Source organism: Molossus molossus, unplaced genomic scaffold (genome assembly GCF_014108415.1).
Source record: "Molossus molossus isolate mMolMol1 unplaced genomic scaffold, mMolMol1.p scaffold_m16_p_1, whole genome shotgun sequence".
In the NCBI taxonomy this organism is placed as follows: domain Eukaryota; kingdom Metazoa; phylum Chordata; class Mammalia; order Chiroptera; family Molossidae; genus Molossus; species Molossus molossus.
This window is the reverse complement of record NW_023425344.1, coordinates 59678187-59698506: the sequence shown is the minus strand read 5'-3', so window position 1 is coordinate 59698506 and position 20320 is coordinate 59678187. Positions and strand designations below refer to the sequence as shown.

Below are 20320 nucleotides of genomic sequence, written 5' to 3'. Positions count from 1 at the left end.
AAAACACCAAAGATTGCTGGAAAAGCTAAGGGAAAGGCATAGAACAGATTCTCTCCTAAATCCTTCAGAAAGAACATGGTTCTGCTGACACATCGATTTCCCACTTCTAGCCTCCAGAACTCTGAGACAATAAATTTCCTTTGTTTCAAGTTGCCCAATGTGTGTAATTGGTTATGGCAGCCATGAGAAACTAATATATCATCATATTTACCCTCTCAGCAGCATTTGAGATGGTGAACATTCTTTTCTTTGAAATTTTGTTCTTCTCCCATATTTGTAGCATCACTCTCACCTGATTTTTCTGAGACCTACTGCTTCCTAGTATCATTAGCTTGCTCTTCCACATGTTCTAGGTGTCTAAATGTTGGAGTGTCCTAAAGATTTTTCATAGGACTTAATCTTTTTACCTATACTCTCTGCCTACTAAACTTTTGCAAGTCCATAACTTTACATACCATGTAGACGGTGATGACTTTCTATTTAGATTTACATTCCGGCCAAGACTCCCCCCTAGGTTCCAGACCAATATATGTAAATGATCAATCAATTTCTTCACTTGGATATCAAATGGGCATCACAAAATCAATATAGTCAAAACAGAACTATTTCATGATTGATTCCTGAAATAAGCACTCCTCAAGAGTTCCCCTGTCCAAGGAACACCATCATCTACTTAAAGCCAAAATCCTAAAAATCATCCTAATTTTCTCTTTACTATTTCACATCCAACCCATCAGTGAGTCCTGTCTGCTCTTCCTCTAAAACATAGACACGATGTTTCCCTCTATTTCAACCATTACCCTACTGTTTTAAATTTCATCTCTTGATGGTTGATTACAGGATCTTCCTAAATTCTCCTGCCTCTGCTCTAATTCTCTTTCCCACATGTCCTCCCCCTGCAGGGCAGGCGCAAGATCATCTTTCTGAAGTGCAAACCAGGTCAGGTCACTTCTTTGCTTAGGATCATCCATCGACTTTCTATTATAATAATAAAAGAATAAATATGAAGATTAAAATTAAAGAATAAAATCAACATTTCTTGTCTGGTTGGTGTTGCTCAGTGGGTAAGCATCAACCCATGCACCAAGAGGTCATCTGTTCGATTCCTGGTCAAGACACATGCCTGATCCCCAGTGGGGAGTATGCAGGAGGTGGCCGATCGATGTTCTCTCTCATCAATGTTTCTATCTCTCTCCGTTTCTTCCTCTCTCTCTAAATCAATAAAGGAATAAATAAATAAATAAATAAATAAATAAATAAATATTTCTTAAAATCTACATGATCTGGTTGCTGGCTCCTCTCTGATTGCATCTGTCTTTATCATCCCTTTCAATAACTATATTCCAATCATTCTGGTCTTCTTACCATCTCTTGAATATGCCATGATTTCTTTTATCTCAGGAGATTTTAATATGCTATTCCTCTAGAATATTTATCAGTTTGAGGCGTCTCTCCTTTCAAATTTAATGGCTATCTTCTCATTTTATTCATGTCCTACCAGATGTCACCTCCTCAAAGTGATTTTTCTGTATGTAATAGTTAAAGCACACTCTATTCAATCGCTCTCTATTCAATTTTCTAATTGTATGTGTTCCAAAGCATCTTTTCAGAGCTGAAATTAATTGTTCCACTTTTATTTTGCTTACTTATTTTCTGTCTTCCTTTTTAAAATATAAACTTTTTAGGGTCATAAAATCTGCAGTGTCCCAGTTCCAGGTTTGTGTATGTGCACAAGAAATATGTGTTGAATAATTGAAAAATGGATGGAAGTTGGGCAACAAAATACATAAGTGTATCATTTAGAGGCTGTTACAGTTATTTATTTAAGATATAATAGGGGTTTAAATCAACTAAATGATAGTTGAAATAGTGAAAAGTGAAGTGATTTGACTTATATTTAGGAGAAGTTGGCAGAAAGTATACCATTGCGGTAAAAACACTGGCTTACACTCTCTAAAGCTGTTTGTATTAGTTGGTACTAGTGTCTAACATGAACCATATTTTCAACCCAATGGAATCTGATTTTCATCCTTGTTATGGATGGAATTTGTTCTTGTCAAATAGTTTTTTAAAAATTATTTTAACTTTTCAATTACAGTTGATACACAATATTGAATTAGTTTCAGGTGTACAACACAGTGATTAGACATTGATATAACTTATGAGGGGATCACCCCAATGTTTCTAGTACCCACCTGACAACATATATTATTCTTATAATATTTTTTACTGTATTCCCTATGCTTTACTTTATGTTCCTATAACTGGATTCTTAAGAAATATACATGTTGCCAAACACAAGAATTTTTTTTTTCAGTCCTTATCTTTCTTGATCACTAATGATCGTTTGCTCCCTCCTGAAAGTTACTAAATGGATTCCTATGACACCACATTTTTCTGCCTTTCTCCCCATTTTTCTAGCATCTCTTTCTATTAACAGATAAATTTCAAACTTCTGTTTTGAGGCACAAGGCTCTCCAGAGTCCAGTCTCTGCCCACATTTCCAATGTCTTTAAATCTCACTCAGCCCACCTCCTTCAAGAAACTCTGATTTCAAGTCCAGGAAAATTCTATACAATTACATAGCTAAGGTACAGTTTTTTTTTTTTTCTTTGTAAAGTACTTTGACAATTTTGTCTATATGTGATAGTGAGAAAAAAATCCAACTCTTTAATTGAGAAAACTTTGGTAAAATAGACCTTCTTATACACATATTTTTTCTATTGCTCTAAAATTTTCATCATATAACTATGATTAGTTTTCTGTAAGTCAATTTTTAAAGTTTCAACATGAAACTATATTCTGGACTTGGAACATTTTAAGACTCACAGAAGACTGTTATCACTAATATTGTATTAATAGAGTAAAAGTAAATATGTATTCCAAATAATATTAGCAATTTGACATATTTAAAACTGGCACACGTTTTAATAAAGCAAGAGCATGCTCTCCTTGGATGACTCAAAATCATGTCACTCATTATGGGGTTTCTGTCAAATCTCCCAAAGTAGGACTGTGGGGCAGACTCTAGGACTCTCTTCTAGACGAGGTAGCATGAAATCAGGCAGGTGGGGGCACAATTTGGGAACAAGTGGATGATGTGCCTTGGAGAAGCCTAGTAGGAAGTTGAGCCAAAAAACAGCAGAGAGTTTCAATGAAGAGGCAGCTGAGTTGGGGATAATAACCAGTCTGCCAAGTACAGGCATTTTTCTCTGCAACAGGTGTATAGACTCCTAAACTTTTTTATCATTTGGCTACTTGTACCAATATAAATTGGAATAGAAAAATTTCTACACATATTTTTATAATATATATAATAAAAAGTCATATTATATCACTTATTAATTACTTTTGGGGGAAGACAATAAGAGTTCTATTATTAACTAACTATATATTATATACTAACTGTGCATTTACTGTACACATTTTCAGTTGTTGGATGAAATGTACTCACGCTCACTTTTCCGTTGCGATTGTCTTCTTCTCTCACTGCCAAAGCCTTTAGAAAATCATCTTGCAGGTCTTTGCCAGCACTTGTTAATGTCCTATAAAAAGCAGGTTTTCAATTATAATATATTAGATAACAAATATATTTAGAACACTCTAGGAACAAAAACTATGCTTCTTTATTCCAAATGACAATTTTCTTTTAACACGTTATACACAATCATTATAAATCATACACAATTATTATAATCTACCAGATTCCTCAATGTCATTTCATACGGTTATAGCCTTTACTTATGAATAATTGGAATCAAGTCTATAAATAATGTACATGCCTATATCAGTACTCATGCCACATACAGTTAATTCCATTTACATGCCCCTTTTATGTTTTTTATCACAACATGAATATTCAGTATATTTACACTTCTCAGTACCCACAATAATTTAATTTGTCCCACAATCATATTAAATTTACTATAATTTAAGCTCAATTTATTTATTTACTATAAGAAAATTAAAATACTAGACATTTAAGTCAATTCAGCTATAGAGTATATTCAGTTTAGGAACAGAGTTACGTTTAGCTCTATAGCTACAGATAATCGGGACAAGAAAGGAAACTAGGTTGAGTTATCTCTGTCACATATAAGAAAGCATCAAGAATTCAAGAGAAAAATGACTTTCTCTGGAAGTGAATTTTAAAGGAAATTTATCACAAAGATCTCGGTCAAGCAGCACTGAACCACATAATGAAGAGTGAGTCCAAGAGTGATCTTCAAAATAGCAATCCTTTCCTTACGTGACAAGTTCCCATATATTCAACAAACATTTTTATTATTTGCCAACTATGTACCAAGAATTATTACAGGCGCTGAGGTGAATGAGATGTAATTCATAATTCCTGCTCTCAAGTTGCCTGTGGTCTCATAGAAGTGAAGAGATACATAAACATGATAATGTCATACCATGTGATGATTCAAATAGATATATGGATGGATATCAGAGGCGCTATTAAAGGAAATATACTACCTATTCAAGCATAATTCATTTAATCCTAAGCTTTAAAGCAACTATTGAACTATTAAATGTTAAAAATGAGACAGGATTTGCCAGTTTGGGGCAAGAAGAGGGATGGCAGGGGGAGAAAAGTATCAGTAACCACTAAGGAATGAAAGGATAGAGATGTAAAATTGCAGGGCACCGTTGAGTAATTGCAAAGCAGTCAGAAAGTAAGTGTAGGAAGTGAGGGAGAAACCATATAATATTAATAAAAGCTAACATTTTTAAAGGCATACTGTTGCAAGTATTTAGTTAAGGCCACACAGCTGGGAGAAGCAGAAGCTGTATTCAGACGTAGGTGGTCTGGTTCTCAAACTGATTCTCATAACCACTAGGATATGCTGCCCTGACGCAAAGGCCTGGATGCTACTTTAAGGACCTTAAACCTTATTGTGCAGAATATGTTGAACCATTAGGGTCTTATGCTAGGAAGCAAAAATGTCAAGTCTGTGTTTTAGAAAGAATATTCAGTAGCTCCGAGAAATACAGCCTGGAGAAAAGCAACACTGGAGGGATTAATTAGGGGGCTACTACCAAACTTCACTAAGAGATGATGCAGACCTGACTTAAAGCAGTGGTAGTGAGAAGGAAGGAATAGACATGGCGGGAAAAAAGAGCTAACATGAACCTGGTTATTTCTTTTTGTGAAGAGTTAAGTGACTACCAGTTTTCATTAAATCAATATACAAGACATATATGCTGTAACTTTCTAATTATTTTGTTGATCTAGAAATGTGACACTTTAAATTAATAGCAACTTGTTAGTTTTTGCTCTTCTATCATAATGTGCCTTGGTTTGGTGGTAATACCAACTACTAATCCAAATATCTAAATACACATAAAAATAACTACTAATTAGTACCAATGGAGAGAATCAAATATTTTAGAAGTTTTTCAATTCACTGTTCTGTCCAAAAGTGAGTCTTTCATATTACAATATACCCAGGCCCTGTTCTGATATTAAATCTCTAAAATATCAAATTTATTTTGTCAGTTACTTGCCCCCCAAAACATCTAGTGTTTCTCCATTGCTCACAGCATAATCTCACTACTTGGTCAGTTTCTACCTAATTTCCTGCTTATGGCCTACATTTAAAATCAGAATCAGTTGGAAATTCTCTGTGAAGTTTCAACAGAGAATTAGTGCAGCAGTAAGGACTGCTTAGGTTATGCTCTGGTAACAAATGGCCTAAATTTTAAGGGTTTACAGTGACAAAGGCTTATTTCTCAATAATGCTATGCGTCGATCACAGGTTGACTGTGGCTCTTCACCTTGGAGGAATGAGCAAAGGGGCTGATGAAACAGCCTTTATCGGAAACATCTTTGATTATTGTGCAGAAGGAAAAGAGAACATGGCCACACACTGGTTCTTAGAGCAACTGTTTGGAAAACAAACATGTCACTTCCACTCACATTTTACTGCCCAAAGTAAATGCCATAGCCAGGCCTTAAATCAGAGGAATGAGAAAATATAATCCTTCCCAAGGAAGAGTAGCAAATATTTGTAAACATTAGCCTATGTACTCCTTGCTTGAGAGTAGTTAGCTAAGCAAACAAAAACAATAAAGAAAACACTTTTTGATTGAAATTTAAAAGTACAGAAAATTTGTTAATGTGGTTCATTGCAATATAACCAAATAAAGACCTACGAAAATAAAGAGAACTAATCTTAGCCCCAAAACACAACATTCCCCCACAAACCCACAAAAAATTCTAAAAATTTTGGTTGAAGGAATGAAATACACTGCAGTATGTGGTCTTCTGGGACAGTGGTGAACACCTGTTGTTTTTGCCTACCCAACATGCCTACCCTTTTATTGGAAACAGAACCCTTATTTTTACTTGAGCAATTGTCCCTCCCACATTCTATAACTTAGAAGACAGTCAGTTAAGGTAACTGCTTACTCACAATGCTTACCCCCAAACCTCAGCCAATGAATATGACTCAAGCTTGACTAATGTCACTTCACCTCATGAGAGGTGAACAGCATAAACAGAGAGAACCAAGATGAAAAGTGACTGCCTTTAATACCTACTACATAGTTTTATCACTTAACTTTTTCTTCAAATCTATGATAATCAGTGCTCCTCCAATAAATCCCCTTTTTAACTTCAGTTTATTAGAATTAGCTTCTACTGCTCACAAACAAAACATATAATTGATACAATGGTTATCCAGTTAAGATATTCCAGAGTTCCTAAAGTTTTCCATACAGTAAATCAACTCCTCACACCCCTACCTCCCCAAAACACCTTGTTTTACTGTAAATCTTTAGAACATTACAGATAAGTTAACGTTCATTTTGATCACCAAACACACTCCCCAAACACCAAAGGTAGCTATCATTATCAGCTTTGCATGCATCCATCAAGGTTATTTCCAATAGTGTGTGTGTGTGTGTGTGTGTGTGTGTGTGTGTGTATAAAATTATATATAATATAATATATATATGTGTGTGTGTATATATATAAAAATACATAATTATATATATAATATAATATATATATATGTGTGTGTGTGTACCAAAAAAAAATATATATATAGCATTATTTGGTTCTTCATTTTATTACATTATTTGTAGCTTACTGGGTCATTGTATTATTTTTATTGCTCCTGGGAATAGTTTATTAGAGGGAGATCAACATTATCCCCAGGGATATCAGACACGAAAAGCCAAAAGAATAGATTTCTAGGTACCATTCACTAATAGAGAAGAAACTCCTAATATTTTGCCAGGCCTGGCTCTCTTACAAATATCTGAGGTTTTTAGGAGGTATCTAGCCAAACAGGAAAAGGGAGAAATAGCAGTAGAATTTTTGCTGCCTTTGAAGACACTGTTTTGTTTCTTCCATGAAAAAGGACCAGTTTTTACCTGGGCATGTATATTCCTGAAAACTTCTAGGAAGTGTACTTAAAGTGTACTTATAGTTGGAATGCAATATAATGACTATTGCTCCAGCTGCCATCTTGACTTAAATTGGAGGCTACTATTATGGAGAAATAGGAGAAAAGCGTGGGGTCCCTGACACCTCGGAGCAGCCCTAGCCTTGGTTGACACCACATGCATTTCTGGACTACAAGAATGAAAAGAGAGTATATTTTGTTTCAGCTACTTTATTTGTTTTTTTTTTTTAATTATTTTTAACTAAATCTAATTTAAACAGATATATTCACCATATGAAATTTGCTCACCCTTCTGAAAAAGATGTTGTGGAACTGACTTGTCTGTAATATTGTAAGGATTCCTCCAGGAGACTGTATTACTCACATAATTAAAATAAATTATTTTTAAAATAGCCATAAAGTTAAGCATTTTAAATGGAAACATGAAATAATGAAAATTAAACTAAAATATAAGATGGAACATCAGTCTTTAATGTCTATTTATTTACCAACACACCACATTTTTCGGATGGGCTAAATAATCGCTAAGGCCCTAGAAGCAGTAAAACTTGTAATTTAAATTGATCATCCTCTATCATCAATCACCAAATATATTAATTTATAATCAGTCCAAAAAATGTGACCATTATACTGACAACCTTAAAGATCATACTGTTCCTCTTTTACTATTATCCAAGTCTTACATATACAGACTTATATTATTTCCTACAACAACTATGAGGAAGATAAAAGTATGTTTGTTCTATGATTTGGGAACAAAAAGAATAAAGTCTATCACCCTTAAATTATTTGCAGCAGAGTAAAAAAAAAATTATATAAATAATCAATTATTATACCACACTGAATTTGAGAACCTGAAACTTTTCAGCAAGGGGAAATATTAGAAAAGAAAATTAATGTAGAGTATGTGGTTAGGAATTCTTAAATCTTTAACATGCATTACTCTTACTTAACTAGATTTATTTAACAGTGACCTGAGAAAGCTTGCCTAAATAAATATTGCAAAAAGAGTTACTTCCTCATGACGTAAAGTAGGTATGCTACTAAACCTTAGGCTTACAGGTTTTATAAAGGCAAACACTCCTGCTTTGTTGTTGACACTCCACCACTTTCAAAATGGGGTACAAGTTATAGGGATGAGTTAATTTTTACCAACTTTGTTTAATTGTTAGCTAACATGTGTATATAACCCTACATGACAGACTCTAAATATATGTTTAATCCTCAGCAATTAGGCTACTGGTTTTAGGATTTAATTACGTTGTTTATGTCCCCCACATATTTTCTTTACCATGCTAACACACAAGGAGAAATATTTAAAATGATGATGCTCTTAGGAGAAAAAAAATTGGAAAACTGTTAAAATAGAAACTTACTATCAAGAGTTGTTTTCCTAGGAGCTCACTCATTTTAAAGATGATAAAGTCTTTGAATAAATATTTATGACGTTAATTACCTTAGTACTTTAACTGTACAATTGAATGTTCTAATAGAAGGGTTTGATTCATCATGTTATGTGTTCTAATAAGCAATTTCAGAATAATCACTAAATCAAATCTGAGATTACATCTATTTTAATAACAGTACATTTTTTAAATCTTTTTGGAAGTCTGTGTACTAGTCTCTACGCTGCATTTTGAAACAATTTCAATTATCTAAAATCAAGCCCTTAAGGAGGATATGTTTATTTTTACTTTAGAGATTATTGTAATCAGCAGGAATTCAGTTTTTAATCTAGATATCATTATTCTCAAGGCTTTACTCAACCATAATGAAGCCACTCAATATATCAAAACATCATATTTATATAATGTATTTTCACATCATGAAAACAATGAGAAGGCACTGGGGAGAAGAAACCTGTGGCAGGACTGGGGTTGGGGGACATACGCAACCTTCACCTTGGAAGTACCCCCGGGAGTTCAGACTCTGGTCCTGAGATCTCTTCGGAGAGCTAATCAACCACAATCATCCAGCTTAGACTGGAATTCTGATCAACTGGTGTGTTCCGAGTTAATGTTGATTTCTTTTTAAGCCAGTGAACTCAGACATAGTCTACATTTTATATTTCTAGAATTTATATTCTACTCATTAGCACTTGTTTGAATATATAATTCAACCTCTCTGTACCACAGTTACTTTACAGTGATGTTTTAATCTACTCAGTTTGGAAAAATTTAGTGAAGAGTAAAGTAAAAAAAAATACTAGATGAATAAAAGTTTATTATTAAAAGTCTATAATGTTATCTTCTTAAGAAACAAGCACACTTATTTATGAAAAATCAGTTTTTAGACAGAAATGGCTTTATGTCCTATGATAAGTTTACTGACAAAACAATTTATATATATCTGTATTTATTTGGTCTCAAATAATATAAGTTTGATGTTTTATAGGCCATATTGGAAAACTGTTTGCAAACTTGATAAGAATATAATTTTATTTAAAACAAGGTATAGATTTTTAGACAATTCCTTTGAGTATTAAATGTGGGAGATATGTTCTCAAAGTACTTTGATGTAGAACACCTGATGCTTTGTCAGAGAGAGATCATCTTGTCCATCTTCTCCAGGACAACACGATGCCTTTGTGTTTTGTTCTTTCCATAACTTAGAAAGACAAAAGTATCCTACTTTTTCCCAAATAAAATGTTTTTTAAATACCTCTGTCACTGAAATCTTCACATTTCTTTTTGTAATGTTTTGTATATTTGCTCCGTATTGGTTAGCTCAAGCATACATAGAATGTATGGCTGTAAGCAACACACATTTTCCTCACCGTCCTGGGGACTGTGAGTTCACAGCCAGGGCGCCAGCATAGGCTGTTTCTAGAGAGAGCTCTCTGCCTGGCTTGCAGTTGGCTGCCTTCTCACTGTGTCCTCACAGGGCAGAGAGAACAAGAACAAGCTCCCTGGTGTCTCTTCTCAATGGCACTGATCCCATCACGAGGGCCGCATCATCATAATCTCATCCAAAGAAAATTATGTCCCAAATACATGACGCTGGGTATTATGAGTTTCAACATATAAATTTGGCGAGGGGTGGGGGGGTGCCCAGTTCTATCTATAGCATGCTCCTTCTCCCTTCAGAACTCATTTCCCACACTTTACTATTCTTGCCGTATTCTGTCTTGACTGCCTTATCTCCTCTTTTGTACAAGTTCAAACAATTTCAAGTTTGTTTGAGGAAGTTAGCAAGTTTTCACAAACTCTTGAGATAGGCTAGATTACGTTACTGAAGTCAGCTATTTGTTCCTCTCCAGCTCTCCTTAGCAAGGTGTTCATGATTTCAAGTCAGACGACAAAAAAACAACAACAAATGACATAGACTATGGGGTTTGCCTCAAATAGCATGGAGAAACCTTCCTAGTCCTTATAGCTGTACCTTATTTTTATTGTAATCTCTTCTATTAACGTACAACTGTTTATCCTTTCTATTATTATAGATCTCAGAGTCGTTTCTCATCTTGCCTATTATAAACATGCTGCTAGAATTTCGATTATGTGTATTCTCAACATAAATTTCTCTAATATCTGATTGATGAAATAGCTGTGTTATAGGATATTTGTAACTTCAACTTAACAAAATAATGCCAACTTGTTTCCAAAATGGTTGAACCAATTTATACCCCCACTGCCAGAACATGGAAGTTCCTTTTGCTCCATATCATTTCCAACATATTGTATTTTAGAACTTTTTGATATTAAGTAGTTCAGCATGTTTGTACTCGTCTCTCAACATGCTTTTGATTTGTAGTACCGATTCTTTTTATGTTTTGTATGTACATGCCTTTTATGTCTGAATCATATGTCCTCTGAAAGATGCATCAATATCAGAAATTGTAGAGAAGGAAAAAAAGCAACCAGGGAACAATTTCAAGTCCTTTGCTTTGAGCATAAATTCAGTAACAAAATTTAGCTTTAATATATGAGGAATTATTTTGTAAAGATATGAGAGGGAAAACTTGTGGAGGTAAATCCAATGTGTGGTTGTTGAGTCTCCTATTTTTTTTTTTATAAGCTCATCTTGGTGGCCTCTTTCCCTCCCCTCCCCTCCCCTCCCTACCTTTCCCCTCCCCTCCCCTCCCCTCCCCTCTCCTTTCTTTTCCTTCCCTTCCCATCTCTCTCCCTTTCTTTAAATGATTGAAACAATGTTCTTTAGGAGTTTGGTCAGTCAGGATTACATTTAGAGAGATTTATAGTTTAGAAACTTTTATACTACATAGTGTGATTTCCATGGAATTTTCAGGAGGTTATCCATTTATATTCTAATAACTCTGAGAAAAGAAAACTATTTGAGAAATGAGATTCAGTTATCGGTAAGAAGAAATGAGAATCAAATTTTCACTGAGAAGATAAATGGCTCCCCTTTCTCCACCCTTTTTGATGTGAAAGAGTGTTTAAATGATCAAATGTTCAGTAAAGCTATCAGCATCTCTGGGAAAAATCTTCGACTGTCAGAAGCATACAAAAGAAAGACGAGAAGTACTAACATGCACACTGGACAGCTGTTTCTTTTCCTTTTCTATTTTGAGGGAAACCCACGTGGGAGTCCTGGAAACCTTGGTGTCTTACATCAGTCAGATGCTACTCCCCCTTAATGAACACTTTTGAGGGGACAAAATGGGGGTTGGCTTCTGTGTGAGACAGTGTCCCTGACTCCTAATTTTTTTGCACATTTGACATATATCTCCAGTTGATTCTTAAATATCGTAGGTTAAGATGTTCTCACACTTTGAGGGGGGAAAGGTTGCTTAGAGAGGAAATAAATGTTCGTAGTCTCTGAATATGTTTGATCTTAATTCTGAAAACACATTAAAATGTAACTTTTACTATTTTGGAAGGCAGCTAAATCTCTTATCTGATTTGGAATATACGTCCTGATCTTTTTTACACAGTGCAAGCCAATGAGAAAATAAAAAGCAAGAAAAGTACCCCTCAGTTTGATAGGCTGGCCTCCAAACGCCTGTCTGTGGGGGTCAGCCTTACGGCCCCGCAGAACCTGAGGTTGCTCATGCATAGCAGCTTGAGCAGAGGAGGCTTTAGAAAGGTGAGGGTCTCAAAGCTCAGCATCTCTGTGCTAATACACCTAGTCTCTATGTGTGTATCTGTGGTTAATACTTTTGGAAAGGTTCTATAAAGGAGGAAGAGAATGGGATACAATGAAATCCAGGGAGCAACTCCTCACCTGAGAAAAGCAGAGCAGAAGCATACTGCATTTCTCAGGAACTGTACAAGGCAGTGGGACTGTTGCACCAGGAATGATGGGCACCTAAGTGCTCAGAGCAGACGAGTAGACAGATGAGGGGAGGGGCAGCATGGAGGGAAGGGAGTATTGGCGTGGAACTTTGGGGAGAAAGATACCTGAAGAAGACTGTTAGGAAGTCCCTTGACCCAAAGTCAGCCAATGAAGAGTTATGGCTCCCAGAAATGGATCCATCTTCATATCCCTGTCAAATCAGTCATTGTGGGAAAGAAGCCTATGAGAGGTATGGCCTAGGTACAAATGCACAAGAGGTTTCAAAGCGCATCTGATGGGGCCCCACACTTAAGTACAGTTCCTCTATGAAATGCAGTCTCCCTACAACCACAATCTCCCTTCATCCACAACAAAAATCCTGAACTTCAGAAACACCAACATAATAAATCCCTTGCTTTATCATAAATACAGTCTCAAAATAAAACTGCCAATATTGTCAACAATACGTTTACTGGAAACATTTGAAGACATTTTGCAGATCTTTCTTTCTTAGGCTATATCTCACTAGGAATGCATGGCCAGGTTACTGTGTTTTAAAATCACTACACTTGGAAAAGGTCCTTTCTTTATAGGTATGATATCAGAATTCTAAAATCAAATCTATAATTTAGAGATTTAAAAAAGTCTAGCTCGCATCTCCTTCAGTTCCCTCCTCCCTACTGTATTCCCTCCCTTCTATATGGACCATTTTAAAAACATGGATTAGCTTTATAGTGCTTTTAAAAACTATTATATTTAAGCATGTCTACCGACCCATCATCTAGCAAGCTGGCTCTATATTTATGTAAATTGTAGCATCCTATACACATTTATCCCAACCTTGCTTTTTCACTGAGCATTGTATTCTGGGAATTATGCCTTAGTAGTAAGGGATACTTTCATTACTTTTGTGTTGCATAGTACTACTCTATTGTAGGACTACATCATAGTTTCGTCACTTAGCTACTGATGGTCATTTGAGTTGTTTCCTGTTATTTGCTATTACACATATTCCTTTAGTATATAGCTTTGAGTGTAGGTCATTTCATATTTTTGCCAATATATTTTTGGAATAAATTCTTAGATGTAGCATTCTTGGTCAAAGAGTTCAGGGATATTTAATTTGTTCATTATTATCAAATTCCCCTTTGATGGGTTTGGGTCATTTTGTAGTCCTCCCCATGGTTTATGAGAGAGCCAGTTTCTGCACAGCCTCATCAGAAAAGTATGTTGCAAAGCTTTTAGATCGGATAGGTGAAAAACTGTATCTCAGCATGCTTTTTGTATTTACCTTATTAAAAACAAAAGTGAACATGTTTTCTTATGTTTACACTATTTGCATTTCCTTTTCTATGAACTGTATGTTGATGCTTCATTTTAAAATAATATCATTGGCCTTTTTCTTTCCTACTTTCTTCTTCGAACGTGAAGAATTTTAGCACTTCCCTCATATAGAGAAGTGATACAAGTTTCAAATATTTTCCCCCAGATTTTCATTTGGCATTATACTTTGCTTATAGTGCATTTTAACAAGAAAATATCTCATTCTTATGTTATTAAAATGATCAATCTTTCTCTTACTGACTATGAATTTTGACTCATTTAAAAATTATAAAGGAATGCATACATGTTTTCTTCTGTAACTTGAATGATTTCTTTTTATTTGTTTTAACATTTATATCTCTAGTTCCTTGGAATTTGCCCTGATGTACTGTGTGATAAATTGATCCAATTTTAACTTTTCCACTTGGCTATTCGGCTGTCCCAACAGCAATTATTTAAAACTCCATCTTTGTTTTTTACACTGATTTCAGGAAATGTCTTTACAAATCTTCATAGTGCATTTCCATATACACTTGAGTCTATTTCTGTGTTTTCTATTTTCTACTTTGTCTGTTCATGCCTCAGTACCACTCTATCTTGATTACAGAAGTTATATGTTTTACTATCTGGTAAAATTAGCTCCTTCCATTGTTATTCTGTTTCAAGGTTTTTGTTTTTTTCCTGGATATTCTTATTTGCTTTCTCCAAATAAATTTTATAATTAAGTTGTCTAGTTGAAAAAACAACTCAAAAACTGGTAATCATTTACCAGGATTACTTATAAATGTCATGGCTTGTGTTTCTAAAGAAGATTGCAACAATATCTGCCATCTCACGTCATTTTGTAAAGTGAGCTTTGCTCTCCCCCCTAAGCGGTGGAATCTACTTCTCCTCTCTTTGACCTCTATAATATGGCAGAAGTGACATTAAAAAAGCCAGAAAGCGCTCACTTTTGTTCTTTGGGGAAGCCTCCCACCTTGTGAGAAGTACAACTATCCTGAATCTGTCATGTTATATGGAAACCCAAGCCAGCTACGTGGAAAGTTCTCATGAAGAGAGAGAGGCTTTCGGCCAGCCCCCAGTTGTTTCAGCCCCCCGCCGATCTGAAAAGACACCTCACTGAAGAAGCCATCTTGGACAATCCAGCCCCAACAGATACCGCATACAGATAATTTATCCCCACCAAGACCTGCTCAAATGCAAAATCATATTAATACATAAATAAATGATTATTATTATTTTTAAACACTGAGTTTTAGGGTGGTTCGATTTGTAGTGATAAATAAAATAACCAATATAGAACTGATCAAGATTTTTCTCTTCATGCTATTTATACAATGGATTATATTGTTTCTTGTCTCCCTTTATTGATTGAATCACCCTTGAATTCCTAGAATGAACTCTACTTTACCATAATGTATTATTTTTAATGCATTGTAGGATTTTAAGAGTTTTGCATCATAATTCAAAAGCAAGGTTTGTCATATACCTTATGTAGGTATTAGTTTTGTAAGAGTTATGAATTGATGTTAAGCACTTCATAAAATGAATTTGGAAATTTTCCCTCTTTTTCAATGTTCTGAAATACTCTAAGTAGCAGTTAGTACTAACTGAAAATTAAGTCTGGTGGAACTCCTGTGACACCATCTGCACCTGCAACATGCAGCTTTTTAGTGTGTGTGCAGCTTTTTAACTACTCTGAACCAAGAGTTAACCTCAGGCTCTTGTTGATCCAGGCCTGCGTAAGAGAATGACCTCTAATGCATTTGCACAGCTTTCTTTGGAAGTACAGAATGGAAGGAATTTTGTGTCCGCTCTCTCTGTTATGTGGGACTGCACAGGATTGAGGGAGCTTTAAAATGAGATGTAGCCTTCACTAGAATGGTGTACAAGATAGGCATAAAGCGAGAGTTTCGGCTTCTCTGGGTCATGGTAAAGCATGTGTACCCCAGCTCCGGTAGATGCTGTGTGCTTAATATGTTGCTAGGCTTTTCAGAGAGGAAAGTGTTCCACTTGCCTATCTCCAATCTTAAATGTTTATTAAGCCAGCTAACTGTAGTGTTAGATTAAAACCATGTTTGAATCTGATTACCAAACTGAACTCACAAAAACTACCATAATGTGCATTACCTACTCTATTTTTGGCCTGTAATCAGGGATCTGTTTAGACAATTGATCTCTAGTGTGGCCAATTTTGGATACTTGCGTTTTTCTAGAAAATTATCTATTTCATCTATTGTTTACAAATTTATTTTCATAGTTTTGTATAAAGTAGTCTCTATTGATGGTCTTTAAACCTTCTATTTTAATAGTTATACCCTCATCATTTCTCATTTTACTATTTGTAGTTTTTCCCTTTAGTCTTAATTAAGTTGTTAGCTAGTGGTTTCACTATTTTTTTTGTTGTTGTTGTTGTTTTCTTTTCTTTTTTTTCTTCAAAGAGCTGGCATTTGAATTTATTATTAATTCTAGATTTTTCTCACTCATTTATTGCAGATTTTTAATTAATGTCTTTCTTTTTCTCTTTGAGGGTTCTTTGTAGTCATTTTTCTACCTTTTGAATTACTGTTTAATTCATTAGTTTTTATTTTTTTAGTTTTCATTGATATAGATTTTTAAAATATTTTATTAATTTATTTTTGTTACAGATGTTTCTCCTTTCCCCCCCATTTGATATAGATATTTAATTCTACATATTTTTCTCTGAAAACTGCTTTAACTGTATCCTATTGATTTTGATAGTTGTATTTTCACTATTACTATTTTTAAGAAATGCTGCTATTTGATCTTGTTTCCTCTTTGACTCAAGAATTATTTAATAACATGGTTTTTAATGTTCTACTTCAAATGATTTTTAAAATTGTTATTAATGATATTTTATTGAATTGTTTTTTGCTAAGGCTCTTTGTAGCAATTAGGGGGATAAAATTTATTAAAGGGATTTTTTTTGTGTGTGTACATCTGTGGGCAAGACATAGTCCAATTTACATGTAGACTTGAAAAGGTAAAGCTTTGTCTTGGTGGGTGTGGCTCAGTTGGTTGGGCATCATTTCATGCACCAAAGGGTTGCTGGTTTGATTCCCTGTCAGGGCACATGCCTAGGTTTCGGCTTGATTCCCAGTAGGGGGCATGCAGTAGGCAGCCAATGGATGTTCTGCTTTCACATAAATGTTTCTCTTACTCTTTCCCTTCCCCTCTCTCTAAAAACCAATAAAAATATTTTAAAAATGAAAAGGTGAAAACTTTGTTATCAGAATTTAGGGTTTACAATATATTTATAAAAATGTATCTTACTAATTATCTTACTAATTACATTGTCTTTTTTCTCTTTAGTCCATTTGCTCCCTTTAGATTGACAGAAATGTGTTAAAGTCTCCTATTATTAGTGTGTTTCTGCTATTTATCATTCTTCTATTGTGGTTTCTGATTTTTAAATTTATGGTATTGGGTAATTAATTGGGAAATAATTATTTGCAATTGTGAATTATAGCTTTAAGAATTACAACTTGTCCTTCATTGTCTATTAATGCTTTTTGGATTTGAAACCTAATTTGTTAAATATCAAAATTGTAACACTTCCTCTTTTGCTTGTCTAGAGTACTTGTGTTCTTTTATGTATTTATTTTTACATTTTTGTATTTCTTCAATTTAGATGTCTTTATATAGAATATGAAACAGTTTGTTTTTATGACTGAATTAAGTTCATTTACATATATTGATATGATTAATAAATTTGGCCTTGGTTTTTGACATATTGCTTTATATGTTATACTAATTCATATTGCCATACATGGAGTTTTTTACTATGAAGTTACAACATTACTATTTTTCTGGCATTAAGAAAAGCTTGTATTTTATTCAAATGATTACCTTTATATGAAGACCTTTATATGAAACTTTTGTCCTCCCCCTTTTTGAAGTTAATGTTTATTGTTCCTACTATGAAAAATATTAAAATTAAGTAACAGCATTTTCCTCCCACTTTTTCTTATCCCTGAACATCTACTTGAAATAACATACCTTTTACTCTCAGTGAACTTAATTCTGTTTTCATATACTTTCCCTTATTTTGATAGTAACTTTACTCATATTTTCAGTGCATATAACAACTTCATACTATACTGTCTCCCTCATGTTCCATTTAGTCTTAGTGTTACAGGTAGATATATATTTGGTGTTTACAAGTCCTTTGGTTTATGTCTTCCTGGTCATTTTTGTGTTCTAAAGTATATTCTCCAGTTAATCCCTCAGAAAGGCTCATTGGAAAATTATTCCATGAATTCTTTCATACCACAATGGTGAGTTTGCAGCCTTTATTCACCAAGTTTATTTGACTGGATATAAAATCTTTAGGTTATATTTTCTTTCTTTGAGTCTCTTAAGTGTTACTCTTATTTGCTGGCATAAAACACTGAAAAATCTGATGACACTATGAATTTCTTTCCCTTATCTTGGCCTTTTTGCCTATGTTCCCATAGAATTTTTTTTTTAAACTTTAAATTCCATTTTTCTAGACCATGTCTTGTTGTTGGCTATCCTGTATTTTTTCTCAGATAGGTAGTATGCCCTTCTAATGTGCAATTTCAAGTCTTTTATTTCAGTTTCCTTAAAGTATAATGCTTAGTTTTAATTTTGTTTTGTTGTTTTGGTTTTTATTTTCCAGTGAGTAGCATTGTGCATCTATGTCTAGTTTCTATTACTTACAAGTCCTTTTAAACACTTTATTCTGTGTGATTTTTAATGTTTTTCCTCCTTTTTATCTCCTCGTCTTCTTAAAGCATTGTTCATGGCTTTTATTCACACCTCTGTTCCTTTTAGTTTATTCCTCACTTAACAAATGTATTTTTTCTAACTGTTCCTATTTTCTGTTTGCTTTCTTAATTTAATAACAAGAAGAATCCAAGTTTTCTTTTTCTTATTACTCAGTCTGATTGATGTGACATCCAAGTTTTAAAAAAAGTTAAGAACATTGAACAAATGCAACAATGAAAATAATGTCTCACAGCTGCCTTTTAACAATTCTTGGTATCCCAAAATAAACCCAGAATTAAAAAAATAGCATCAATAACAATAGTATATAATCTGTAGGATTGCTATGGGCTTCAAGATAATTCATGCATGGAGGCCCTCAGTGCATTGCCTGACACATAAAAGGTGCACAGAAAATAATACTATTTTTGTTATCATATGATTAGCATTACAATCATTTGATGGAAAATCAAAACAGAGCAAGCAGAGATAGCTGGTGTAACAAAGTTTTGGCTTATGCACTTTGACATTTAAATATTGAGTCCCTTTTATCTTCACTTGTCTTACAAGGAGATACATGGGTATACCAAATAGGCTAATCATAATGCGTCCATCTAGACCAGCAGTTCTCAACCTGTGGGTCACGACCCCTTTGGGGGTAGAACAACCCTTTCACAGGGGTCGCCTAAGACCCATCAGAAAACACATATTTTCGATGGTCTTAGGAACCGAGACAACGCTCCTCTATCCGTCTCCAGGCTGGTCCGCCCACACGCAGATACGTCCACATACAACATGAGGAACTGCATTAAAGGGTCGTGGCATCAGGAAGGTTGAGAACCACTGATCTAGACCACGCAGTTTACAAGCTCTATTGAACACTGTGCTAGAGTGTGTTTTCCAAAATGGCAGCAGCAATGTCTCCTGTCCTGCGTGCTCTTCGCATTGTGCCCATGCCACCATCCTCCCAGCAACAGGAGTTTGTTGTTTTCTCTACCTCCTTGAATCAGATGACTTTAACAACAGAATACAGGGAAATAACCTGATGCCAGTTCTGGACCAAGCTTCCAGTTAAACTGGCATCTTTTCTCCCTCTTTTTTGGAATGTGCTGCCCTAGGAGCTAACTGCCATGTAAGGAAAACAACCATACTGAGACCACCAAGCTGTGAAAAACCCAAGCCACAGGGAGAAACCCTGGAGAATGAGCTGCCACTTGGAGAGGAGAGAGACAGAGGCACTGGGAGAGGGTGCCCTGAGGCCCTCAACAAATGAGTGAGGAAGTCGCTTGAAAGTGACCTTTCAGCTCCAGCCCCACAGATGACACTCACTGGACAGAGACCAGCTGCCCAGCCCAGGTCTCCATGAAGTCTTAACCCACAGAATTGTGAGCAGAACAAAATAGATATTTAAAGCTGTGGTATGTTTTATAGAAATAGATAACCAGAATAAAACTTTATTTAGAAGATGTAGGATAAAATTTATTTTCTACAAGGAAAAAATATTACAAAACCTTATCTTTGTGCTCAAAATAAATAATTTTCACATACAATGAAAGAAAAGCCACATTTTATCTTTCATTTAATAAAATCATCTATTA

The 20320-nt window shown here is 34.7% G+C and overlaps 1 protein-coding gene across 2 annotated transcripts in view; it reads right to left on the bottom strand.

Moving 5' to 3' along the window:
• The window catches only part of CFAP299 (cilia and flagella associated protein 299), a 619623-nt gene that overhangs the window by 369050 nt on the left and 230253 nt on the right, over positions 1-20320 (bottom strand). For both annotated transcript variants that reach the window (XM_036279669.1, XM_036279661.1), the window contains exon 3: positions 3455-3545. In XM_036279669.1, the coding sequence (XP_036135562.1) occupies positions 3455-3545 (91 nt within the window). The remainder of the gene's footprint in view (positions 1-3454; positions 3546-20320) is intronic.